The 24,917-nt window shown below is 50.4% G+C and overlaps 7 protein-coding genes across 7 annotated transcripts; 4 read left to right on the top strand and 3 right to left on the bottom strand.

Annotated features, from left to right (window-relative positions):
- Positions 1-362: 362 nt before the first annotated feature.
- ASPVEDRAFT_83037 (EXO70 family protein) lies at positions 363-2,370 on the top strand (the record flags this gene model as incomplete). The annotated part of the gene is made up of 3 exons (XM_040817305.1): positions 363-646; positions 708-925; positions 980-2,370. The coding sequence occupies 3 exons, from the start codon at positions 363-365 to the stop codon at positions 2,368-2,370; spliced, it is 1,893 nt and encodes a 630-aa protein (XP_040667269.1).
- Positions 2,371-2,564: 194 nt separating this feature from the next.
- ade13 (adenylosuccinase ADE13) lies at positions 2,565-5,107 on the top strand. Its single transcript, XM_040815699.1, has 9 exons — positions 2,565-2,810; positions 2,882-2,968; positions 3,027-3,754; positions 3,811-3,927; positions 3,984-4,056; positions 4,113-4,191; positions 4,255-4,261; positions 4,320-4,377; positions 4,444-5,107. The coding sequence occupies exons 1-9, from the start codon at positions 2,759-2,761 to the stop codon at positions 4,692-4,694; spliced, it is 1,452 nt and encodes a 483-aa protein (XP_040667268.1). The 5' UTR covers positions 2,565-2,758; the 3' UTR covers positions 4,695-5,107.
- Positions 5,108-5,520: 413 nt separating this feature from the next.
- Positions 5,521-7,018, bottom strand: ASPVEDRAFT_130633 (uncharacterized protein; the record flags this gene model as incomplete). Its single annotated transcript, XM_040806742.1, has 4 exons — positions 5,521-6,008; positions 6,075-6,377; positions 6,463-6,644; positions 6,717-7,018. The coding sequence occupies 4 exons, from the start codon at positions 7,016-7,018 to the stop codon at positions 5,521-5,523; spliced, it is 1,275 nt and encodes a 424-aa protein (XP_040667267.1).
- A 2,523-nt stretch (positions 7,019-9,541) lies between these two features.
- ASPVEDRAFT_638979 (PDK/BCKDK family protein kinase) lies at positions 9,542-11,675 on the top strand. The gene is made up of 4 exons (XM_040815701.1): positions 9,542-9,928; positions 10,018-10,166; positions 10,224-11,206; positions 11,270-11,675. Exons 1-4 carry the CDS (start codon positions 9,817-9,819, stop codon positions 11,331-11,333), a joined length of 1,308 nt encoding a protein of 435 aa, XP_040667266.1. The 5' UTR covers positions 9,542-9,816; the 3' UTR covers positions 11,334-11,675.
- A 589-nt stretch (positions 11,676-12,264) lies between these two features.
- ASPVEDRAFT_129249 (uncharacterized protein) lies at positions 12,265-12,866 on the bottom strand (the record flags this gene model as incomplete). Its single annotated transcript, XM_040806621.1, has 2 exons — positions 12,265-12,684; positions 12,747-12,866. Coding segments are annotated over 2 exons (540 nt in total), but the record flags the coding sequence as incomplete, so codon positions are not given.
- A 407-nt stretch (positions 12,867-13,273) lies between these two features.
- Positions 13,274-15,946, top strand: ASPVEDRAFT_167350 (acyclic terpene utilization AtuA family protein). Its single transcript, XM_040808658.1, has 8 exons — positions 13,274-13,371; positions 13,425-13,539; positions 13,584-13,658; positions 13,707-13,885; positions 13,935-14,578; positions 14,636-14,839; positions 14,898-15,037; positions 15,113-15,946. The coding sequence occupies exons 2-8, from the start codon at positions 13,482-13,484 to the stop codon at positions 15,718-15,720; spliced, it is 1,908 nt and encodes a 635-aa protein (XP_040667264.1). The 5' UTR covers positions 13,274-13,371; positions 13,425-13,481; the 3' UTR covers positions 15,721-15,946.
- On the bottom strand, positions 15,919-23,972 carry ASPVEDRAFT_130186 (uncharacterized protein; the record flags this gene model as incomplete). The annotated part of the gene is made up of 13 exons (XM_040806694.1): positions 15,919-16,963; positions 17,034-17,222; positions 17,276-17,907; positions 17,952-18,032; positions 18,089-18,595; positions 20,996-21,035; positions 21,466-21,588; positions 21,848-22,325; positions 22,375-22,897; positions 22,943-23,044; positions 23,101-23,165; positions 23,241-23,278; positions 23,347-23,972. The coding sequence occupies 13 exons, from the start codon at positions 23,970-23,972 to the stop codon at positions 15,919-15,921; spliced, it is 4,449 nt and encodes a 1,482-aa protein (XP_040667263.1).
- Positions 23,973-24,917: the final 945 nt, after the last annotated feature.

Genomic DNA, 24,917 nt, shown 5'->3' with positions numbered 1-24,917 from the left:
ATGATGTCACATGGCTATACCGCGGAACAATATATCGGACCGAACATACCTCTATGGGACTAGCGTAATTTTGCTCGCTGTCCGGGGCGGAGCATCGAAGGGAACCGCTGGAGACAACCAGAGCTTGGGCTTTCATGAGCTTTCTCTGCCGGTGTCCTATATTGATTAATCTCTCATTTGACTAGTCATTAATATATGAGAATCGCTGCTGCTTCCTGAGGCCGGGCGCCTCGTCAGCCGTCTATTCTCCTAATTGTTTATCCCCTCCCTCGCATCCATCCGAGACATGACTTGCCGTATCTGTACAGCCTGCAGACAGCTTACTATCTGAATACCTAATACTTCGTTACCGTTGCAACATCATGGTCGCACCAAGGAATACGGCTTTTGCCGAAGAGAGCGCCGAAGTAGAGGTGCTATACGCCAACCTTGAGAAGCTGAACCTCCTGACCAAGAAAATTCAAGGGTCCCTCGTCCGACTTGAAACCGGAGGAAATGTCGTGAAGCATGCAATTGGGCCTATTTATAGCAATACACAGTCACTTCAGATCACAAACAGCAATATCGACAAGATTAATGAAGCTATTGATCGCCTTCGGCAGCCGCTCGATGCGAAGAACCGGGAGGAGGGCATCATTCGCGCTGGGTAGGTGCTTAATCGTATTGACTGGTGTTGCTCTCCACTAACACTGGAAATGAATCAATAGACCGCAGACCGAGGATTTGTCACAGTACCTGGCGGCAATGAAACGAGTGGACAATGCATTGGTCGACCTGACATCTACAAATTTGAAATCGAATCAAAAGGCAATCAGCGAGTTTACGTCCCTATTGGGTATTGGGAATACAAAACTCCAAGATTTACTACGGCTGCAGCTTGGTCAGCATGTCACTCCTATTGAACCTTTACACTACTTGACCAAGGGTAAGTTCCTGCATCTCATTTTACTCACAACGCCACTGATTCGTTTTGGAATAGATCTTCCGTTTCCTACGATCCCAGACGAGAGGCTTGCGGAAATAGCGCCGATTTGCGCTGCCATCGGCTCAGCAGCAGCCCATACCCCGCATCGCGGTGAGGGTGGCAGTCCTGCCCTTAAAATCTACGCGGATATTCGGGGGCCTTACATTACGACAAGCACGCAAAACCTTGCCATTGCATCTCTCAATACGTTAAAACGAAGAGCTGGCGATGGTCCATACAAGCAAGGAACTAATGGGATTGGCATTTACTCCAATGCCTTGGAAAACTTCGTATACGCGGAATGGGAGGCCATCACACGGATTTTCACTGGCGACCTTAAAGGACTGGCTCTACAAATGACTTGCCGCGCCGCGATGGCCGAATATTCCAAGACCCTTCGCGAACTCAACCAGTACATCCGCTCCAATCTCATGACCGATTGCTTCCTAGCTTTCGAGATCATTGAAATCGTCACGGCCATGTCTTACAATGTAGATGCAAAGACAGGTGAGCTCAAGAGCCTATTTCTCGAAGCTCTGAGGCCTGTCCGTGAGACCGCCAAATCGTCTCTGTCAGAGTTGCTTGAGGAGACGAAACGCAAAGCAGCCAGTATCCCTATGCTTCCGCCAGATGGTGGCCCCGTACCTCTTGTGACTGAGGTTATGAGCTCGCTCACTACACTCACCGGATATTCTAAACCTCTTGCGTCTATCTTGACTTCCTTGGGAGACGGGAATTGGCGGTCAACGTCCAATACAGCATCAAACACCCCACTGGATGTTAGTCCGGACAGTTCGACACTCTTATCACACTTCATCCTAGACATGATCGAGGCGCTTATGATTTCCTTGGAGTCTCGAAGCCGGGCATTGCACCGCGCAAAGGCTGTTCAAGGCGTTTTCCTTTCCAATGTCTTTTGCATAGTGGATCGTTCTATTCGATCGAGTCCGGAGCTGGCGAAATATCTCGGTTCTCCAGATAGTATTTCGAGGATCGATACCTTCCGCAAACGGGCAACCTCGACGTATCTGGATGCTTGGAAAGAGACGTCTCACTACCTTCTTGATGTTCAGTATACGTCTCAGGGTAGAGGCGGGGCTCGGCCACAGTCGGGCGGAGTTGTCGATTCCAGTGCTATTGTCAAGTCGCTTTCTTCTCGCGATAAAGATGCGATCAAAGACAAGTTCAAATCGTTCAATACAAGCTTTGATGATTTGGTTGCACGCCACAAGGCTCTCTACATGGAGCGAGAAGTGCGTAGCGTTCTTGCTCGCGAAGTTCAGGCAGTCCTTGAGCCCTTGTATGCACGGTTTTATGACCGTTATCACGAACTCGACAAAGGTCGAGGCAAATACACCAAATACGACAAGGGAAGCCTGTCTGCGCAACTCGCTGCGCTGCAATAATGTAGCCTAGCTATGGTCCCTTGTTGATTTTCAAGACGACTGGCAGGTCCATGTTGTTGATTTGGATGTTCCAATTGGTTTTTGGTTCTCAATATCGGTGTCTAATAATAGCTTTTGAGCGACATACATAGTTACTACCGTGTTTCATGTTGGCCGGTTTCGGCCGTCCCTGAGCGAGGGTGGACCCGATAAAGCTCACGTGATGATAACGAGTCCCGATAACGTGATTGTCATTGATAAGATTATTCAACCCCGCTGAAAAATAGTCGTAGCAAAATTTCGTCTGGGGGCCGTCGACGCACATCAGTATTTTCAGCCATCTTCCGGCCTTTTCGCACACCGCAGCCTCTCAATTTCCTCGAGACCGTTCCAATTGCAGTCTGACACCATGTCCGCAAGCAACGATGTGTACCAGACGCCTCTCAACTCGCGATATGCGAGTAGGTTCCCTTTGCTCAATTCCTAGCGCACGCTGTGCGATTGGAGACTAACTGCCCATCCTGGCATATAGGCGATGAGATGAAGTATCTATTCTCCCCAAGGAACCGGTTCTCCACGTGGAGACAGTTGTGGTTGTGGCTTGCAGAATCCGAGAAACGTGCTTCCCACCCTACCCTACCCTACCAGCCCCACGTCCGATGTACTGACAGGTACAGAGCTTGGATTGCCCATTACCGACGAGGCCATTGAGCAGATGAAAAAGAACACCACGATTCAGGACGAAGAATTCAAGGTTGCCGCTGAGGAGGAGAAGCGCCGGAGACACGATGTTATGGCTCACGTCCACGCGTACGGTCAGGTCGCTCCTGCGGCTGCCGGAATCATCCACTGGGGTGCTACATCTTGCTACTGCACGGACAATGCGGACTTGATCTTCTTGCGTGATGGCCTTGACATTCTCATTCCCAAGTTGGCTATTGTCATCGACAAGTTGTCTGCTTTTGCCCAGCAGTACAAGGATCTACCTTGCCTGGGATTTACCCACGGACAGCCAGCACAACTTGTCACGGTCGGAAAGCGAGCTTGCTTGTGGCTCCAAGATTTGCTCATGGATCTGAGAAACCTTGAGAGAGCGCGTGATGATTTGCGTTTCCGTGGTGTCAAGGGCACAACCGGCACCCAGGCCTCTTTCCTTCAGATCTTCAACGGAGATCACGACAAGGTCGAGAAGCTGGATGAACTTGTTACCGAGAAAGCAGGATTCGATTCTGCATTCATCATTTCTAGTCAAACATACTCTCGAAAGATTGATGTTGATGTAGCCAATGCCCTGGGCTCGTTCGGATCCACCTGCGAGCGTATCGGCATTGACATCCGCCACTTGGCGATGCTCAAGGAAGTCGAGGAGCCTTTCGAGAAGGACCAAATTGGCAGCAGTGCAATGGTTGGTATCCGACTCACACTTAACAAGATGCAATTCGATCTAACCAAATCATGCAGGCTTACAAGCGCAACCCTATGCGGTCCGAGCGTCTGTGCTCACTAGGCAGGCACCTCCAGAATCTCCCCAAGGACGCCCTGGACACCTACTCCGCACAGTGGTTTGAGCGTTCATTGGTAAAATATCCCGTTCGATCCTTTCTGGTCTGTGCTGTCCTCTAATATTGTAACAGGACGACAGCGCCATCCGTCGGATCAGTGTCCCCGAACTCTATCTCTGCGCTGACGCGTGTCTAATCCTTCTTAGTAAGTAACGAACGAGCCAGTTATATTTCTAGTTCTATCAACTTACCGATGATCAGACAATGTCACTTCTGGGTTCGTTGTTTACCCTGAAGTCATCAAGCGTCGTGTAAACGATGAACTTCCATTCATGGCAACGTAAGTCATCGCTATTCCCAATACGTTATATTAACTCCCACATGCTAACCAACTATTGTCCAGTGAGAACGTAAGCACCTCATATCACCTGGTCCTGTTCAAGACACCAACTAATTATATGCATATAGGTTATCATGGCTTGCGTGAAAAAGGGTCTTTCCCGCCAAGATGCTCACGAGGAAATCCGTATGCTCCCGTCCCGTTATATTATCTATTAATTACCACAACCATGTTCTAACAAAAAGCGATCAGGCGTCCTTTCGCACCAAGCCTCCGACAACGTCAAGAAGCACGGCAAGAACAACGACCTTCTCGACCGCATCCGCCGCACTGCATTCTTCGGCCCCATCCTCGGCGAGCTCGACGCCCTTCTCGACCCCAGCACCTTTGTGGGCCGTGCCCCGCAACAGGTTGAGAAGTTTACTTCGACCGAAGTCAAGAAGGCTCTCCAGCCGTACGCATCTCACCTCGCTACCGCCGAAACTTCTGCTCTCCATGTTTAGAGGCAACCAGCCAATCGTGCCCCGGAGATAGCGCTTGGAAGCCAAGTCTATTATGATTTGGTCTGGACTGGGGCTGATCTGAGACAAGGATGGTCCAATGGGGGGCGAGAGTGCATGAAGCCACCCATAATCGCTTGAATAGATTTCTTTTGGACTCCCTTTTTTCTGGTTCAATGATGCAGTACCTATAACTAAAAGCTTGGGCAAATGTATGAAAAGCGAGGTCGATTCACGGCTATTTGCTACTCTACTTAAAAGCTAGAAGGATTGGAGTTTTTGATGTATATGATAACGAATTGATGTTATGAAGCAATGTCTATTTGCACCCCCACCGCGGGAGAAATAGGGCACCCATGCGTACATGGGCACAGCTTTCTCACCATACCCGCAGTTACGCTACTATTATTAACCCCTCCAAGGAGCGAGTCATAAGTTTCAAACCCGAATTTTTTTGCGAAAAAGAGATTGATCGGGGGCACCTGGATTCAACGTCCCTGATAAAGTGAAATGGTTTTGAGAAGGCAGAAATAAAAACCACGACCGCAATAAATACAGAAAGAACCCTGAAATCTAGAGAAATGGAAAAGAAATTGAAGGGCGAAGGTAATAAATAAAAAATGGAAGAGGAAGAGGAAAAATAAAAACATAAATTCCCATAAAGAACCCGGCATGCCTTATCCATTACCTTATCCATAACCTAAAGCCATTACTTGGCCTCGAAATAATACCAACTTTTCCGTCATACATCGCCAACTCCTGTCACACCATTTGGAGAGGAATTTGGAGTTCCTAAAGCGACGCTAACCAATTGATGATCTGTGACATGTCAGCGAGTCGGACATACATACATGCAGGCGGATGCACTGCAACGTGTTGGATATGATCTTACCATCATCGCCTGCATAAGGGCCACCTCTTCGCCGTAACGCAAGCCGTCCCAGCTCTCGGCCTGTAATGTCGCGTTGTACATGCCAAGAACGTCGACGCCTTTACTCTGCGCTACCTGGGTAGTATCTTGGGTGTATTGCCAACTGCTTGCGTGAATATTGCCTCCAGGTTGGTTTTGGTGGCCGGGGGCTGTGGGACCCATCCAGAGGAATGGCGTTCTCCTTGCGCTAGTTTTAGCGAGGGTAAGCCATTCGTCCATGCTTCTTGATGCTGTGGATAGCGAGTATGAAGTTGAGAGCGACAGGCTCTGGATCACGGCTATGGGCTGCTTTTTCTCAGATGAACGAGCGAGGAGGCTCTTGAATTGGGCATGTGCGGTACTCGGCGCAGGTGAGCCGGTAATAGAGAGAAACGCGTGGGGAGTGTCTTGTAGAATTGGTCAGCATTTCTAGAAATATCTTTTCCAGTGGAAGGTAGCGAGGTAGAACTTACTGGTCGAACAAGTATAGGGAGCTTGAGTTTTCTTGCCTTCTTCGGCATATAGTTCTTCGCTCGAAGTGATTCGAGAAGAAGAGCAGGCTGGGGTTGTGAATTGCGAATTGCACTGACAGTTTGTGTCAGTGGAACTGCTTATCTCCCACTCCTTTAATGATCCTTGCTTTAGATCCTGGCGGAGGAGGATGTTGAGGCCCGCGTAGGCATTCGCTAGGGTGTCATCGCCAACGAAAAGGACACCATCAAAACGCTCGAGTATTTCACATATCTCAGCATTTGTATACCAACGATAGAAACAGCCTTTGAATTGGATTAGTAACCAAATATAAAGAATTGGTGTTCAATAGGAGATTTTTAGCTCTGTTACACATGGTGTATCACTTACTTTGGGAAGTATAAGGGGCGCCAAAGCCATGGCGCCCGCCACTGCTCATTGAACTGAGCAACGACGCACGAGTCTGGCAGTACGGCTCATTCAACACAGAACCACCATTGGAGTTAGGAGGTAGATAGAGAACGTGAGAAGAGATGCCGCATTCTTCACGGCCCACGTACTGAGCTAACAGACTGTAAGCAGAATTCAATAAGTATCGTCCACTATCCAGTGAGATGTACCCAGACCAAAGCAAAAGAACTTACTCATCCCCAGCATTCGCGTTTATCGCGTTTTTTGAGGAGTATGAAAAGGGTAAATAGAAGATGTCGCGAATGAGCCAGACCATATAGAGCACCCCCAGCACCCAAAGGGATGCCATGAGCTTGTAGGTGGACGACCGCCAGGTGACTCTTCGAGTCAACCTCCGTCCACCAGGCCCTTCGATCGGGCCGCGCCGCTGGGGTAATGTATGGCTCTGTTGCATGCCGGTGAAAGGATAAGCCACGGCTTCGTTCACGGACGGTGATGCCAACGATTCACTGTTGGAAGCACGACGACGTGACATCTTCTGTTTTATACATGAACCGGCTGAGCAAAAAAGTACAGCGGAATGCTCATCTGCGAAGCGAAGGCGTTTGACCCTTGTCCATAGGCTGCTTTTTAGCGGCAGAGAAAATGAGACGGCTGGAAAAGGGAAAAAGGAAACGAGAAGGCGACAGAAAAAAAAGAAACAAGAAAAATTATTAGCTAGGGCCCAGCAGAGCAGACGATCCACCAGCCGCAGAAAAAACGCGGAATCTCCAAGGGTTGAAGCGGATGGGTCGCTGTTAAAGAACGAGGGACAGCGCGAGAAGCGAAGAGGCCAAAGAGGGGCCCGACTTCTATCGTGCGTTCTGTTGTATTTCCTCTTTGGGCGCGCCTCGTACTTCTTTCATGACGGCCCTTGCCCTCGCTTTTTCTTCTTCTCTTCCTCCAATTCTCGAATTCATCTTTGCTCAGCTTCCTGCCTTTCCCCCTACCGCTCCCCTGCCCTGTCCAGAGGATCACCCTATTCTAGTCTAAACAATCGTTCGCTGCTACACACTAGATGCCGCCGACAGAGCTGCCAGGGGCGGCGACCTGGTCGAATGTGGTTATTATCGCCTTCGCCTTTAACAGCACGAGAGCGAAACGGGCAATCTGGAATCCGCGGATCCTTCCTGTCTATCGCCAGTAAGTGAGCTAAGTGTCGACCCTGGCGACGAACCTAGCTACAGGCGCGGTAAAATAATAAATTGGATCTGAGCAAAAGTACTGATGATGAAATGGCAGCGCGACAAAGTACAAAACGATTGACACTCCAGCGTGCACGCTTGCATCATAATAAAATCTATTCGCTTATGCTGCATGAGGAACCAGAACTTGACAACATACAATTTGATCCACCTCGATGCAAGCCCCTGGTTTATTCCGCCAGAATGACTTTATCGTGTTTACACCGGTTTGGGGCGAGCATCTTCCGGTCCGATGTTGAACTGTCTGCCTCTCTCCCCGCTCATGGCGAGCTCCAAAAAACGGTGCCGCCTTGGGGGAAAGGTAAACACAGGTTCGCCGAGGATAGCAATAATTCGCAGCGTGCATTTCAGATGGTCTAGACACTCTCCGCTGTTGTGGAATGACAGCCAGTGAGACAATCTGCCGACGGATTCGCAGTCGCAAGCTGTTTTGGTTGGTTGGGTCGACAGATGTCAAACCAGAAACGAGACTCCACTGCATCTGCGTTGTCGTAGGCTCGCACAAGGCCACGGGCGGAAGAGGTGGAAAATTAACTGCGGCCGCATTTTCGAGCTTCCCCTCAATTTGGCTTTTTGGAAGCACGTCTACCAGAAAGGAAACCGAGTTAAATTGCGGTTAGCGGATCATCTCCTTCGCAAGAGGCTCTCTTAGCCCTTCCCATGTCCGCACCTAGCCTTTTTCCTTTCGGCGTTTTTGCCGTATCTAAGCATGGGGAGGGGATAATAAAGATGACGGTAACATGATGATACAAAAGGGTTTAGGGTACGTGGATGGGTGCCATTGAAAACCCTTGTCTCTTATGCCGCGTTGCTACTTATTAAACCACCCATAGCCTTAATTATTACGAGGCCTCTAACCGCGATGTTACGCATATCTAGCTGCAGGGTTATTATTAGCCGGCATTGAGCTCAGCGCCGGGGTAGTCGTGTTATTATTAATATTTGACTTTTTAGCAGCGTATGGTCCGACAGTCTATGACGGTTGTCGGAGACACTCCACTAGCAGCGTGATATCTATATAATCATCATTAGGTATTGCGACTTGTCCTTGCTCCGAGTCTAGCTACGGCGATGTGCAGCCACAAGAGTGCAAGTCAAAATCAGCGGCAGAATGGGTTTCGACTTTCGAGGGAACCGAGCCAAGCGATTGAGGCTACTGCGTACTACAATGGCAAGCTAGGGGGTTCGCTCAAGAGCTCCCGCCCCGATGAACTATTGTTATTGCCTGGCTCGTGATTAGAGATGCGTGAGCATCACCTGACCGGACAGCTGAGAGTATGGGGTCGGGGGGAAGATGGGAGGTTGCCGGCGAAGAATTTTGAACCATTTTCGGGCGAAGGGGTGAATCCGGAGCAAACGTTCACGTTCATCGGCAATTCAAGGCAAAGCGCACCTGGGCCGCCCGAGCAAAAGGTGGGGTGCGTGTCGCTGCCAATTCCCAAGCCGCGGGTTGAAGATCCTCGGGTCGATTTGAATCCAGCTCACAGGAGCAACTGCCAGATTGATCGCACGATAAGATGTTGTTTTTGCGGACAGTAGACCTGTAGGACTGAAGAAAAATATAATCAGCCAGAGCCCAGGGTCTTGGGCTTCGTCGAACAAGAGTTACAAGGCTTGTCGGATCGCCTGATGGCAAGCCAAGCACGGGACCGTCAGGATCACCCCCCACACGTGACACCCCCGGGCTCTGTAGGACTCTCCGCAAGACCAAAAGAGTCACTGTTATCCAACTTTACCAAATTCTATTAGTTCTGCCAATCTTCTGCTGGGCCGTGGTGTGACTCTTGTATCTGCGAAGCCGGCTCGACTTTCTTCTCTGTTCTGCCTCCGTAGGTTGTGACTCTACTTGCATCTGCACCCTCGAGCTCCCACTCCTTCAGTTCGGCGACAACCTCGGTAGTAGTTCCCAGAGCTCTCCGGCCTTACGATCCAAGCCCGTCATAATATCGCTCGCTGTTCTCGCACGCCCCGGACTTTTCTTCTCTCCCACCCATCTAATATATTTCTCTTATTCACGTCTATTCGTGTTCAATCCAACTGGGAAATTTCAAGTTGTGACGGCCGCTTGGCCTGATTCGCTTTCAACATCATGTGGAAGCCGTCGGAGCGCCTGATGGAAACCATCAGGCATTACGCCAGCTTCCCAGCAACTGGCGTTTCGCTCCGGCAAATGGTTCAATTCGGAGACAGGCCTTCTACCGGTGAGTTTATTCTGTGCTCTAGAGAATATTCCTCTTTTTCTCCCGGTCTGTTGCTTGCAATGGCTGATCTCATGTCCTCCGCCGAATAGGCACCTTGTTTCGCGCCTCTCAGTTTCTATCGGAGGAACTCCCCATCCGTCTCGCCCACCGTGTCCAGGACCTTGGAGAGCTACCCGACGGGCTCAGTGAAATGCCCTCCATTAAAAAGGTCCAGGATTGGTATGCGCAATCATTCGAGGTATGACTCACCCCAACCCACGCGATGGCCAAACTGTACTAACGCAATGCTCCAAAGGAAATCATCACTCTACCTCGACCAACCCTTACACAAGAAGTCAAGGCACGTCTGCTACGCCCAAATAGAACGCATAACGGTGGATCAAAGATCCTTGCGGAAACTACACAAAACCCAAGCGTCCGTGAGGGACAGTACCGTTCCTCCACCACAACAAATGGTAACGGCAATGGCAAGACTGCTGCCGCCAGGAGATATTTTGTCCCGTCCGATGATCATGGCCATTGGCCTCCCGAGTTGAATGACTACAATGAACGTTTCGCGAAGACTTTGCAACAAATCAAACGACGACATGACAGTGTTGTAACTACAGTGGCTCAGGGTATTCTCGAATGGAAGCGGAGACGGCAGCGCCTCCAAATTGACTCGACAATTCAATCATTTCTCGATCGGTTTTACATGTCTCGAATAGGTATACGAATGTTAATTGGACAACATATCGCTCTGACAGAACAAACACACGTTCGCCATCCAAACTATGTCGGGATCATCTGTACCAAGACAAATGTACGTGAGGTGGCTCTCGAGGCTATTGAAAACGCTCGTTTTGTTTGCGAGGATTACTATGGTCTTTTTGATGCTCCCAAGGTGCAGCTTGTTTGCAAGGAAGACCTAAACTTCATGTATGTCCCGGGACATCTGTCCCACATGCTTTTCGAAACCTTGAAGAACTCCCTCCGTGCCGTGGTCGAAACACACGGCGCAGACAAGGAAGCCTTCCCTATCACCAAGGTCATCATCGCCGAAGGAAAAGAGGACATTACTATCAAGGTCTCCGATGAAGGAGGCGGTATCGCACGGTCTGCGATACCTCTTGTTTGGACTTATATGTATACAACCGTGGAACAAACCCCCAACCTTGACCCCGACTTTGACAAGAGTGACTTCAAAGCCCCCATGGCAGGGTTCGGATACGGGCTTCCAATCAGTCGTTTGTATGCCCGGTACTTTGGAGGCGACCTGAAGTTGATTAGTATGGAAGGGTAAGTGTCTCGTGAATAAATAAAAAAAAAAAAAAAAGTCGATCTTGCCACTGACTGTCCTAGGTACGGTACGGATGTATACCTTCATCTGAACCGGTTGTCTTCCAGCTCGGAGCCCCTCCAATGACAATTACCAGTCATGAGGGATGGTCGCGTTCGGTTTTCTACTTCACACAGGCTCCATCCTTTCTATTCGGAACCCGATCCAGCACCATCCCAAGGATTGACGCCCATGAATATAGGAGCTATCCGCGCACGGATGCGCACCAGGGAAGTCTCTGAGCGTAAGCAGGTCGGGGATGCCGAAAGCTTGCTTAACGCGGAAAAATAAAATGAGACTATGGCCAACATTATTGCGAAAAGCTAAGATAGCGCGCTAAACTTGTCGCGCACACATTTTCATTTGCATTTTGCAAATTGCGCAAGATCCAGAATCGTCCACCAAGATACAGGACACAGAAACCGAATTCATGACCGGTGATGCGATACCACTAGTTGAGATGGTGGCACATCGTCTGCAAATTTGGTCAATTTTGGGATAGAGGATACAAGTCCTTGATCAAAAGAGTTGGTTGTGTGCAATTACACTTGGCCTACGGCCACGATTGCAGGAACATCTGGATTCGTTGGTTCACTGCGATAGCATATTATATTTGGTAGAGTGTCACTTTGCCCTGCACCCCCGCGCCGCATTTTCTGCCTTCCTATTACTCTTCTCCTTGATATCCTTTAGCTTTTTTTTTCTTATACCTTTTTTGTGTACTATATAGCATTCCTTTGTTTGGATTGTCTCGCAACAAAACGGCCGATATGTGTAAGAGTCAAACGTTAAGAATGGCAATTTGGATGTCCAAGCCACGTCTCGAATTCAATAAATATGCATCCATAATGATACGAACCTTCATGACTAACCGGGCATCCGTGAAGTATCAGTCAATTCAAGGATATCAGAATAACGCCCCCAGTTCAAATGCACCCATAAGCAGTCATTACCTTACAATCGTCAATCATAACATAAGCATAAACCCCAGCCAGGCAGGCTCAGGATAAGCAGCCCGTCAAAACGAAGCCCCGGCACCATAATCCTGCCTCTCAGCACCACTCCACCTCCTCCTTCTCTCCCTCGTCTGCTGCTGCTGCCTTCCCGACGAGACCCTCCCTTTCTTAGTCCTCTCCGGCGTCCCAGCCGATCCCAAGGAGCTTCTCCCCTTCATCTTCGTGCTCGACGCCGGCGACGACGATGACGGGCCCGATGCGGCCTCTGCCTCGGGCCTATACCACCCCGAATCATCACTCTCGCAGACATCGACGACGCCCCGCGAAACAACCACCGGTTCGGTATTCGCGGAAGACAAAGGCGATGGGGCGGGGAGGGAGCGCTGAATCGTGAATTGGTCGGCGCGGATAGAGGACGCTGTTACCGGGTCGGAGGGGGCGAGGAGGTTCGAGAGGAAGCGGCGGCGGGTTTGCGGGAGGGTCTGGTTGTTGTTGCTATTGTTAATATCTGGTGGAAGAACTAGTATGTAAGTAGGGATCTCACCTCCTGCGCAGCTAATGCTTGGATGGTGAGGAGTTCGCGATCCATGAGGACGCAGAGCGCGGCGTGCCGCTCCTCGCGGAGCCGGCTGCGAATCTTCTTCTCTTGTTCGATGGGGAGGGATGTTGTGTATGTGGGTGGGATGGTCGGTGGTCGGGGTCCGTGGTGTGGTCCTTTTATAGTGTATTCGAGGTTAGTTTACTTTACACACTTAGTGGAAGTTGCTGGTTGGTGTCGAGAGCAAACATACTGCTATAAGCTGCCATTCCCGGCTGGGGGGGTTCATCGTCGTTCTCGTCTGACTCGGAGTCGATTATAATCGGGTGATTCGTTTCGTTCGGGCTTTGGTTGTAGCGCCATGGATTTGGATTTGGGTTGTACATGGTGAATGAAGTATATACAGCTGGTTAGTAAACTGTTAGAAGTTGTGTCCAAGCTCGAAATAAGATAGAGACCAGTGCGGCCTCAGGCAGAAACTCCACATGCTTCCCCACGTGAGAGCTGTATCTACAGAGTCTTTGGGATTTCCTGGCTCAAAATGATAATAAAAGACAGATGACCAGCAGAGAGAAATTATTACTATTGGGTGCCAACTGCCATTGGACCTTATGACGTGCAAAAGCCTAGGGTATTCGGCCAGCCGGCTATATCTCCCCGACCCCTCAACTGAAGTATATATAGGAACAATGGCGCCCGAGGTAAAAGGACACCAGCAACAACAGCAATTCAATCATCAACATGTCAAGCAACAAGGGAAACCGCCCAGTGCGAGTTGCCAACTGTTCCGGCTACCATGGTATGGTTATCCTTCCTGCGTATAGGACTATGCTAACAACACAGGCGATCCTGCGTACGAGATGTACCGCCAGGCAACGCTAGGAGACGTCGATTTTATTACCGGTGACTATCTCGCGGGTATGAATACTCAAGCCTTGTTTTATCCGTGAGATTCTAATAGAGTAGAGGTCAATCTCGCCAACAACGCCGAGGCCTGGCGAGCCGGAACGCACCCCGGCTACGAGGAAACAGCCTGGGAGGGCATCCAGCAGACCATCGATGTCATTGCAGAAAAGGGAATCAAAGTAGTCATTAACGGAGGCGCGCTGGACCCTAAGGCTCTTGCGTTGAAAGTTCAAGGATTGGTCCGTCTGGTATCTGTCCACCAGCAGATAGAATGCTAATATTCTACAGGTAAACGAGAAAAAGCTCAACCTCCGCGTTGGTTATCTATCTGGTGATGATTTATACAACCGTGTCGGCCCAAACATGCCCACGACAAAAGAGGAACTCCAACATCTGGACTCGGACAACTCGTCTGCTGCCCCGGCATCGCTAACCTACGCCTTTCTCCGCGGTACAGCAGACGGTAAAGCCATCCCCATGGTTTCCGCTCATGCGTACCTTGGAGCTCGTGGGATAGTTCACGGCCTCCGAAACGGCGCAGATATCATTCTCTGTGGCCGAGTAGCAGATGCCAGTCCGGTGATTGCGGCCGCTTGGTACTGGCATGACTGGGCAGAGGACGACTACGACGAGTTGGCTGGCGCTTTAGTAGCAGGGCACCTTATTGAATGTTCAGCCTACGTGACTGGGGGGAACTTCTCTGGTTTTGATAAATATGATCTCGATGACCTTGTTGCACCGGGATTTCCAATCGCTGAAATCGAGGCCGATGGGACGTGTATCATCACCAAGCACCCGGGCACAAAGGGTATGGTCACTGTTGATACAGTGCGGTGTCAGTTTCTGTATGAGCTGCAGGGAACGGTATACTTGAATAGCGATGTGAATGCTTACATCGGCGACATAGCTGTCCAGGAAGTGGGAAAGGATCGGTATGCCTCACCTAGTACCTACTTCTCCGAAGCCACCATCTAATAATGTACTTACAGCGTCCGCGTCTCCGGGATCAAAGGCTCCCCGCCACCACCAACAACTAAGCTTGCAGTCTTCTACCAAGGTGGATATGAGGCCGAGATCCTGATCAATGCCACTGGCTATGCCACGTCTAAGAAATGGGACCTGATCGAAAAGCAGATCAATCAGTTCCTTCCGGACTCTGCACGGAGGGAAATTGAAACTCTTGAATTTCAACGGTATCTCCCCATCTTTTCTCTTGTTGCAATGCAAAGATTGATAATCTTTTTATCTCAGAATCGGCACTCCATCACCGAATCCAACCTCGCAAGCATCCAGCACAACATACCTCCGCATCTTCATTGCCTCGCGCTCCCCTCAAGCCGTAGGGGCTGTTGGACTAGCATTGAAGAATATCTCCTTGAAGCATTTCTCCGGTACACTCCTCCCTATATACGGGATTCTTCCCTTGTTCCTTCTCGACCCCAGTCGAAACTAACAGCTGGAGATAGGCTTCCACAACACCCTCGACATGCGCACCGCAATCCCACGCCCATTCCTAGCATACTACCCAGCCCTAATCGCCCAGTCGGACCTCAACGAGGAAATCAACCTACTCAACACCGACAGCACAATCACCACCCTCAACACAGGCCATCCAAGCACCTACGCTCCCCTCAAACCACGCGAGAGCTACGACCCTCCCGCCGCAGAGTCCAACAGCCACAACCACAACCCATCAAGTCCCACGAAACGAGGCAAGCTCGGCGACATCGCACTCGCCCGCTCCGGCGACAAAGGCGGCAACCTAAACATCGGCTTCTTCATCCCTCAGCATCCTGGAACCGGAACCGACAACGGAAAGGAGTACAAAGAGAAAGAATCCTGGCTCCGTCAGTACCTAACAATATCGCGCATGCGCACCCTTCTCGGCTCAGACTGGCGCGACGAGTATTTCATCGAGCGCGTTGAGTTCCCGCACATCGGAGCCGTGCATTTCGTCGTCTACGGGATTCTAGGACGTGGTGTTTCCAGCTCTTCGAGGCTAGATGGGTTCGGGAAGGGCGTTGCGGATTGGATTCGCGATGTGGAGGTTGATTTTCCTGCTGGTATATACTGACCTAGTCAATTGTCTACCTGACGAAGAGATGTGCTAGCCGCGTCTTCCTAGTTGAGTCATTTCCTCTTAAAGTAGTCGTGCCTTCCCTGGGTAGAATATCATATTACGACACACCGGGAAGGAACATTTTAACATTTGTATCTTGATTTTGTACATTGACTTGTATACACGAACTTAATACCTGCTTCCAAAACCAGGCTACTCACCCAGCAAGGGCAAACAATCCAACATATTCTGAAGTGTATCCGCTCTAGGACCATCGCTGCTCTTTTCTTTCCCCTTGTTTTTTACCGAAATTGCGGGCTCGGACCCTGTAACGGATTTATCATACGGGGATGATGAGATACAGTGAGGGCTTCCTCCGCTTGTGGCTCCAAGTCCGGAGCTATATCTTTCTTCGTGGCCCGGCATATTGCTGCCTGCAGTACTGCTGCTGCTGTCACTGTTACTACTACTTCTGTTGCTACTGCTGCCGTTGCTAATAGTAGTGGGGTCCGTAGTGGTTGTGGTAGAAGTAGTAGTAGTTTGTGGGCTCTCCCCCTCCAACTCCTTCTCCCCGAAATAAACCCAAAAGTAGTCCTCTGTCCACCTGGGACTAGTTGAGTCCTCTGTCTCCCCGTCACCAGAGTAGATTGTACTGGAGTCATGTGGTGAATCAGTAGTAGCGGCGGCGGCGGTTATGGCAGCGCGTTGTCGTATAGAAGAAGCCGAGGTAGACGAAGAGCTTTGCGAATACGACCTTGGATACGATTGTGAGTACGAATCCGTCGGCATCTGCAACTGCAATTGAACAGCGGGAGAAGGATAAATAAGATCCCCAAACCCCGGCGCCCTCCGCAACGACATGAACTCGTCGACGTAGCTCAGCAGCCGGATGTACTCGGTGAGTTTCAGCTGGAAAAGGTTTGGGTGGCAGTATAGATCATTTGCGGTGAGGTCTGTGAAAAAGGGGGGCTTCAGGACTAGTTGATTTCCGTTACTGTTGCTGCTGCTGCTGCTGCTGCCGTTGCTGGCGTTGCTAAGATCCGACGATTGTAACGGTGCAGGAGAAGCGGGCCGACATAGCTCCAGCGCTTTCCATGAGACCGCAAGGATGAGACTCATGTAGTACTGGCTGCGAAGAAAGCGGAATGCCTCGGTGAAGAAGACGAGCATGACTTCGTGGAGTTGCTTGTCTTCAGGAGTGGTGGAGAGCTGGGTTTGAATGCTTAGAAGGATCTGGGGGAGGAGGGTATATGCTACTCTACAATTCCAAAGGTCGTCAGTACATATCTCCAGATTGGAAAGCTGGAGAGTAGAAGGATGGTACGCACGCGCTTATAGGCAATTTATCAGCGACACCGTTGAGAAGAAGCTGTTTTACATTATCCGCAGTAGAGCGGATTGCGGTTGCGAGCTCAGCACGACAGGACTCGATTCGACATAGGTCGGTTTCGTCTGATAAGTACGTATTGTAGCCGATTAATAGACATATGCGGTTACACAGTGCGATGCGAGCGGATCTATATGTCCAGCTATTAGCATGCTCTTGCCAGAGGATTAGAGTAGAGCGTACTGGAAGTATATCGCGCAAAGATTTGTATAGAGGGTCAACGACGGATGAATGTAGTACTCCTTCCCATCTGGGTTCGCCACCCAGCTAAGTTCCCAGTCCAGCAGCGCAAACTTGGTCTCTTCGAGTCTATCCAACTGTATCTGGCGATCTGTTAGGCTAAACGGCATGCCCTGCGTTGTTGGATAAACGAGCATGATAAGATCGGTAACTGCGACAACAAGGTGGCATAGGCTAGCAAGGATGCGGCAGAGAGCAATCTTCGTGTCGGGCGTATACACCTCCGAATGGTAACATTCTTCTTCTAGGTCGCGAAACGACAGCCCTAGTTGGTGCAAGTCGAACTGGTCTGGGGTGATTTGGATCGGACGGCGCATGCCAAGCGAGATGATTCTGTCTCGAATTATGCAGCACCACCAGAGGCGTTTTAGGTCAGATGTCCTCCTCCCTGGCCCCAGACCGGTTTGGGGTAGATGGTGGTATATATGTGCGCGTTCTTTTTTGGCGTATCGGATTGCGATGCGTAGCCAGCGAGAGTTATGGGAGCGCTCGGCGTCGGTGGTGTAGTAGGCCAAAAGCAGACAGGCTTGGGAGGTGACCAGACGGTCTTTTTCAACGCCGGTTTCGTAGAGGCGCTGCAAGGTCAGCTTATTATTCTACTCGTACTCGAAGGTAATACCTTGGCTCGTCGATAGAGGTCGTCTCGCGCAGAGAGTAAAGAGTCATATCCGCACTCTTTAACAGTTTCGACAGGGACAAACTGTATTCGTCAGTAACTGAAAAGGGGGGAAAGAAAAGAAAGAAAAAGAGTAGTACCGGACTAGCAGCAAAAAGCATCGCCTGGAAAAGCAAAGTCGAGATCTTGCCGGCACTTGCATCGACACTCCGGTACTTCCTCCAGAACACCGCCTCGTCAACCACTGGGAGACACGGATGGACGTATAGAAAATAGTGTTTCGTGAATATATCCAGAACCTCTTGGATAGGAACCCTGAGGGCCGTCTGAGATCTCACAAATGTCAAGCCTGTCTGCTGCGGATGCAGTTTGGTGCCGGTATTTGGGGTTGGACAGTGATTCAAGCCGCGTTCCCTAGCAATCGCCTTGAGCATCTGCTTCTCCTTGTCCCTCTTTCCCGAGTGCAGAGTACATGATCGGCCGTCCAGACGACAGTTTGTGCAGGGAAAGCCGGTGATGGAGCCGTCGCAACGGACCTTGCGGGAGTGGCAGCGGGCGCAGGCACGAGCGGCGCGTCTAGAGCGGGCATTGGGTTCCTTTTTGGGCTGAGACGACATTTTGGAGGCGTGGAAGAGTCGAAAGCGAGACTGGAGACGAGGGAAGAAGAAAAGAGAGCAGAATTGCGGGGAAATAAGCTAAAGGAGCCGTGGGGACTCCACAGACACTGAAGGATCAGCCATCAAGCCATCGCCCAGACCGGCCCAAGCTGTCGATGGATGTTCATAATTATTATGCCGGGGCTCAGATCTTTGAAACGAGGCGAGTTGAGCATCCAGACAGCATCCTCAGCCTGCATGGCTTCGTCTTGAGCAGGGAATCCTCCATCTGCAGACTGTGGATCGTCAGTCTCAGTCCCACCAGGACCCATCATGACATCGTCAGCTCCATCAGGATGAACCGCTAATAATGAACGACAACGGGTCTGGCAATCCCAGAGGGAGCTGCATTACCGCGAATTATGCAAGATCGGCACTCGTATTCCGGGCCTCCATCCGTCCGTTGGGAGGGAGAGAGGGAGAGTTATAAAGCCTTTCTGTGGAGCCCGAGGTTCCCCTCGGTTCCATCCTCTTTCTTCCAGCTAACCAATTACGGCAGGATTATATCTTATTGAAGCTCCGGCCGCTGTCTGTCTCCTTACTAAGAAATGGTAGATCTTACTAGTGGCATTAGGCCGTCTTTCTAACTGCATTATATGCCAACAATATCCAGCAAGCTCCGAGGTTAATCATCTCTCGTAGCGGGGTTGCCAGGTTTATATAGTCCGTATAGAACCCTTGTATAGAAAGATAATCGAAGTAAATGAGTTCAACAATGATCTACCAATCCCCCATCGCTCCCTTCGGGGACCTCGCCTCCCTCTCCATCCCCCAGTTCATGACAAGATACAACCCCGACGGCGTCGCAGCAGACAAAGTCGTCCATCGCGATACCTTCTCATCCGACGCCCTAACATACAGTTCTCTGCGCCAGAAAGCCAGCCTCGCAGCATGGGGACTCAAGCACGGACTTGGCGTCAACCCGGGCGACACCATCCTTGCCATCGTCACCAACTCAGTGAGAAACCATCCTGGCCGAGAGATGCAATACAATATCTAACATACGAAGAACGACTTCGTAGTCCTAGCACACGCAACATGGTGGCTAGGCGCAATCTTCGCACCGCTCAACACCTCATCCACCAAGAAGGACATCGAGCACGTCCTGGCCCTGATCAGACCAACCCACATCGCCACAATCAGCTCGAAACTGCAGGATGTCCAGGACGCTGCAGCTTCTATAGAACTAACCCCCAGCCCTCGAGTCTTCACAGTCCTCAGCAAGGTCGTCCCATCCATCCCCCAATTCCCCAACGATATCCTCCCAGCAGCCACCAGCAAGAAGCCACAGCAACTCCCCCCATTCGACCTCGGCAGCAGAAGCGCCAAAGACACACCCAGCACCATCTGCTTCTCCTCCGGCACAACAGGCAAGATGAAGGGCGTGCTGATGTCGCATTACAACCTCGTTGCGAACATCATGCAGCTCCGCACATCCTTGCCCACGCGTTTAAACTCGTCCGTGAGGGAGGTCTGGTTTACGCCGTGTACGCTCCTCAAATCATCCCAGGTGCACCCAAAAAAAAAACACTAAGCTAACTTTATATAATCATGTAGACTGCCACATATACGGCCTCGCAACCGTCGTCCTCGCCGGTATGTGGGCGGGCGGGTCATTCTTCTCCCTCCCATCATTCGATCTCGAGCTGTTTTGTGCCAAATCGAGCGAGATCCAGGCTACGGATATGCATCTTGTGCCTCCGGTTGCGCTGCTTCTTGCGACTTCCGATGTCGCGCGGAGGTATCCTGTGCCGTCGGTGCAGAGGATTGTTGTTGCTGCGGCGCCGTTGAAGGTACTCCCCTACCTACGTTGGACCCTCTCATTATATTGGATCTAATCATGTTTATCATATTAATGGTACCAGGAAGCCCTACAGCGTGAGTTGAAGAGCCGCTTTCCTCGAGCTAGTATCTGTCAAGGTACCTGCGCCCTAGCCCATATTCTCCTATAGAGAAAACTCAGCTAACCAACAAGGCTACGGTCTAACCGAATGCTCTCCCGGCGTAACGCATCAAATCACCGACAAAGACTCCAGCTGCGGCACAGTCGGGACTCTGATCGCGGGCACGTAAGTCAACTCAGCCACAGTATCCATAGTCTAGTCTACCTGGTTAATGGACGAGCATACAGCGAAGCCCGCCTCGTCTCTCCATCAACAGGCCACGATGTTGCGCCGGGAGAAGAAGGCGAGTTGTGGATTCGTGGTCCGCAGGTTATGATGTACATCTCCTAACAGCAGTCGCCACTTTACTGAGAGAACGGTATTAATGGTGTATACGCAGGGGCTACATCAACGACGCAGCCGCAACAACTGCAACATTCTCGTCTGACGGGTGGCTCCGTACAGGCGATATCATGCGAGTTGATGCCGGTGGGGATTTCTGGGTGACAGACCGGTTGAAAGAGGTATGTTTCCATGTTTTGAGAGCTCTGGGTATTATCTAATGAATTTATGCAGATGATCAAGTATAAAGGGTATGTTGTAAGAAATAAAATTGGCGTGACCTGCTAATAGGTAGATTTCAACTCCCACCGTCCGAGCTCGAAGATACACTCCTCCAGCATCCATCCGTAGCAGACGCCGCCGTGTGTGCTGTATACGACGACAGCCAGGCCACCGAGGTGCCACTGGCGTATGTAAGTCTACCACCAAACATGACCAGCTTGCCCTCCAGCGAAATCCAGACCGTGCTCGACGAGATCAGGAAATGGACCGATGCCCAAGTAGCTGGGTACAAGAGGCTGAGAGGGGGCGTGTTTCATTTACAGACACTGCCCAAGACCCCGACGGGCAAGATTCTGAGGAGGCTTCTGCCGGCCAAGGTGAAAGAGGGGAGAGAGGGAAGGCTTTAGGAGACACGAACTCTGAATAAAGTCACTATTAGTAAATAATGTGCCGGGCGAGTCAATTGAAATTATTATCAATATCAAGAACATTAACATCAGAAACCAAAGCGAGCTGCAGCCCTCTGGACTAGACCGGCTCGGAGAAAGTATACAACAACCGCAACGCCAAAGCATATGCCGCTAAACGCCTCGTGAGTCATATCCAAATGGACCGCTCCGTTGTGAGGTAGATAGATACGTAGATATCGGTCAAATAAAAGAGGTAACGTTGAGTGAGCAAATCTGGTAATATCAACATTTATGCATAAAGTCATTTTTCGGCCACTCGTATCCGGTGGAGGCCCTGATGGAGGAAGTCAGCAATTATTCAAAAATCAATATACAGACCCACTTACCAAGTTGTCTTGTTAAAGTTCTGATACGCAAGAGGGTGGTTGGCGATGTACTCCGTGGTCTCATAGCCTGGGGGGTCGCAGGTGACATTAATGTCATCAGGGTCTTGATAAATCCGGATGTAATCGAAGCGCATGTAGCCAGGCATAAGCTTTTCTATCCCGTCATCTACCGGAGCGAAACTGTATGCCATTCCCAGGTTCATGACAATGGCCAGTGGCTCCATTGGAATCGTTCGCTGGCCGACGTTTGCATTCGGGCCTATTGCTCGTCCGTCAAGCGTCCATGTCTTGTCCTCGCCGACGAACCAAGTGACATTTCCAGTCGCACCAGGTGTGTACTCGAACGCATAGGTCTGGTATTCTTTCCCATTATACCATTTGTTATTGAGATTCGTCTCTCCGGACATGGCTTGTTGGTATGTTCCTCCTCTGTAATTGTTGATGGCCGTGATGTCCTGATTGTATACAGCGGCGTAGTCTGCCAAAATCAGTATTAAGCACAGACTTTTTTTGGCTAGAGCACTTACCATAGTCTGGCATGTACCAAATATCAAAAGGGGCCATCTGCAAACTCTGCGACACGGTTCCTACCACCTTGGCCTCGTTGCCCACCAAGGGCGCAACGCTAGCTTCAATAACATCGATTTCGGGGGCACTACGGGATTTTCCAGGACTGGGATGGTCTGCATCTGGGCAAGTGCAAGCCGGTAAACGCATGCCGGGGAGCCAGCTGAGGCCGTCCGGGGAACTTTGGTTCGGTGTGATTCCCGCGTCACATCCATCATAGTAGCTATAGGGCCACATGCCTTCCGTACTCGCAGCGTATCCAGGACGTCCCAGATTCCCCATAGCCCAGAAACCGGGCCAAAATCCAGAAACCTCGCCGTCTCCGGGTAATGATATACTCGCTTCGAGCCGACCACCGCTAAAGCAAAGCTTGTTCCAGCTCTGCACCATTCCTGATCGATATTTGAGATCATGATTGGGGAACTTATCAAATTTAAGCTCTAGCATTCCATCCTTCGTGATTGCGGCGTCGGGATCATACCACTACAGAAGTTAGTACGAGTCTGCTATCGCGTGGAGATAACTAACCTCAAGATCCTGCGTCACACCATACCAAAGATCCACGGCTTGGTAGTAGGGGTCATCCCCATCATAAAATGTACGTCCTGGAGTATTAAACTCGTCCGAGAACTATACAAACATGTCAGTGACACATGTACTCGGCGTCGCATCCCAGTATAACTCACCACAAGCTTGAGTTCTTTACCATCCTCTGCTATCATCGTATGTGCTGACTTGGGTGTATCAGGGTCTATCAAACCCTTGCGAATATTAGACAGCAGAGGTCGGTCTCCAACATTGAGACATAGCGTATCACCCGCCGCACAGTGCGATTCATGCTTATCAAGTCCTCTGACAGCAGTGCTATACCAGCAAGTCAGTCCACGCCTAAATATAGACACTGGTTCGCCAAACAGGTGCTGGAACCTTACATCACGGGATATCCAATAAACAGCACCAAGAACCCTATAGTAAGCAGGATCAAACCTCCAACATTGATTAACCCCCTTCGGTTCCAAATATCGCACTCGCGTTCCCTGTCACTCGGGTCCGGGTTGTGTAAATAATCGTCTTTCTCAACATCTTCCGGGAAAAGCAACAGCCCATCTGTTGGCGTAATATTGTACTTCTCAGTAACCGTCTGAGTATTCACATCATTCTCATCACTTTCCGCGCGCGACGGCACTCGAGATTGGCTGTATCCTCTTGTGTCATAGCTGCCGGCTTCTGAGTCCCAACTTGTGCGCCGCGAAGAGAGAACAGAGAGGTTGGGTGACGCCAGCTCGTCTCTAGTACGGTGTGGCCGTGGTGGTATTAAGAATTCTGTCGAACCGTGGTGATATGTTGTATATACTGTCTGTAGGGTTCCCGTCGATTGGGACTCGCTGACTTGCGGTATCAATGGTGTTAATGGGCGCCCATGCTCGGGAGGTGGAGGGGGCGGAGGAGAAGAGACGGGAGAAGGAGGGTCCTCGTCGGAAAACACATCGTGCTGTCCGGAGTTGAGGCGAATATGAGGGGTCTCCCGAGGAGGGAGTTCTGGAGAGGGGCCGGACATGGTGTCTGAGGTTTGTCTGAAAGCTGTATTTGCAATTGAAGCGTAACCTATGTATATCGTGCTGTGTCAATAATACCAATTCCGTCTCTTCTTTGATTCAGCTACGATTCCATAGGTGTGGCTCCCGTATATCAATCCTGATCCAGTAAGAGTTCGATGATGCGACAGCGCTGACGTTCCTTCTTGTCGGCTTCGAGATTCAAAGAAGTCAATGCTGTCTGTCAAGATAGTCGGCGCCGTAGTTGTCAACAAACAATAACGAGTGGATGGGACAGTTCGTCTGGCACTGTCGCCGAGAACAAGCGGGAAAGTAGAAAACTGCGCCGGGTGTTGCGCAGAACCGTCCAAGGTGTCTGGGTTTTATTGCAAATACTCTCCTTGTCAGTGAAAGAATGGAAAGTCGCGCTGATACAAATCCAAAGGAAAAGACAGGAAAGGGTCAAAGGGAGAATAGCATGCTAGGGAAGAAGAATAAACAGAAAAGAGGGACAAGAATGAGAGAGAGACAGAGGGAGAGAATGAATGAGTGAGGAAGTGAATGAAGGTGATGGGGTCAAGGAAGGGATGAGGAGGGGGACTTCGTCCGCAAAAGAGTGGCAGGACTCGACGATTGTTTGTCGGCTACTGCCTTGATTATTTTGATAATTAGCCTGGGTAATGAGCGCAATTAATTTTGATTATGCTCGTGGTATCTCAGGGTGGTCCACGTCGTACGTACTCCTGTATGCGCAGCGGCTTATCAAGGCAGGCCCAGGCCGAGGAATGCTTGAAGACGCGTTGGCCCCTTGAATAGCTGCTGCGGAGAATCTAGACATCTTCTTTGCAGGATAGAGGTCTTTTATGCTCGCCAGGGTTTGGTGGCGCAGAATAAATAGTATGCGCATGTATACTGCGCTGCAGAGCTCCTAGACTGATGCATGGTAAACCCAGCCTCGCGACTTCAAC

Source organism: Aspergillus versicolor, assembly GCF_001890125.1.
Source record: "Aspergillus versicolor CBS 583.65 unplaced genomic scaffold ASPVEscaffold_4, whole genome shotgun sequence".
Classification (NCBI taxonomy): Eukaryota; Fungi; Ascomycota; class Eurotiomycetes; order Eurotiales; family Aspergillaceae; genus Aspergillus; species Aspergillus versicolor.
The sequence above is the reverse complement of the archived record's forward strand: the minus strand, read 5'-3'. Positions and strand labels throughout refer to the sequence as shown.

What these genes read in the sequence shown, in the direction of transcription:
- ade13 (XM_040815699.1), top strand. Translation starts at nt 2,759, where the DNA reads ATGTCCGCAAGCAACGATGTGTACCAGACGCCTCTCAACTCGCGATAT. An exon ending in CGCGTGTCTAATCCTTCTTA is followed by an intron (nt 4,057 to 4,112) that starts GTAAGTAACGAA and finishes ACCGATGATCAG; the next exon opens with ACAATGTCACTTCTGGGTTC. An exon ending in AGATGCTCACGAGGAAATCC is followed by an intron (nt 4,378 to 4,443) that starts GTATGCTCCCGT and finishes AAAAGCGATCAG; the next exon opens with GCGTCCTTTCGCACCAAGCC.
- ASPVEDRAFT_638979 (XM_040815701.1), top strand. Translation starts at nt 9,817, where the DNA reads ATGTGGAAGCCGTCGGAGCGCCTGATGGAAACCATCAGGCATTACGCC. An exon ending in GGTATGCGCAATCATTCGAG is followed by an intron (nt 10,167 to 10,223) that starts GTATGACTCACC and finishes AATGCTCCAAAG; the next exon opens with GAAATCATCACTCTACCTCG. An exon ending in AAGTTGATTAGTATGGAAGG is followed by an intron (nt 11,207 to 11,269) that starts GTAAGTGTCTCG and finishes TGACTGTCCTAG; the next exon opens with GTACGGTACGGATGTATACC.
- ASPVEDRAFT_167350 (XM_040808658.1), top strand. Translation starts at nt 13,482, where the DNA reads ATGTCAAGCAACAAGGGAAACCGCCCAGTGCGAGTTGCCAACTGTTCC. An exon ending in CAGGAAGTGGGAAAGGATCG is followed by an intron (nt 14,579 to 14,635) that starts GTATGCCTCACC and finishes ATGTACTTACAG; the next exon opens with CGTCCGCGTCTCCGGGATCA. An exon ending in GAAACTCTTGAATTTCAACG is followed by an intron (nt 14,840 to 14,897) that starts GTATCTCCCCAT and finishes TTTTTATCTCAG; the next exon opens with AATCGGCACTCCATCACCGA.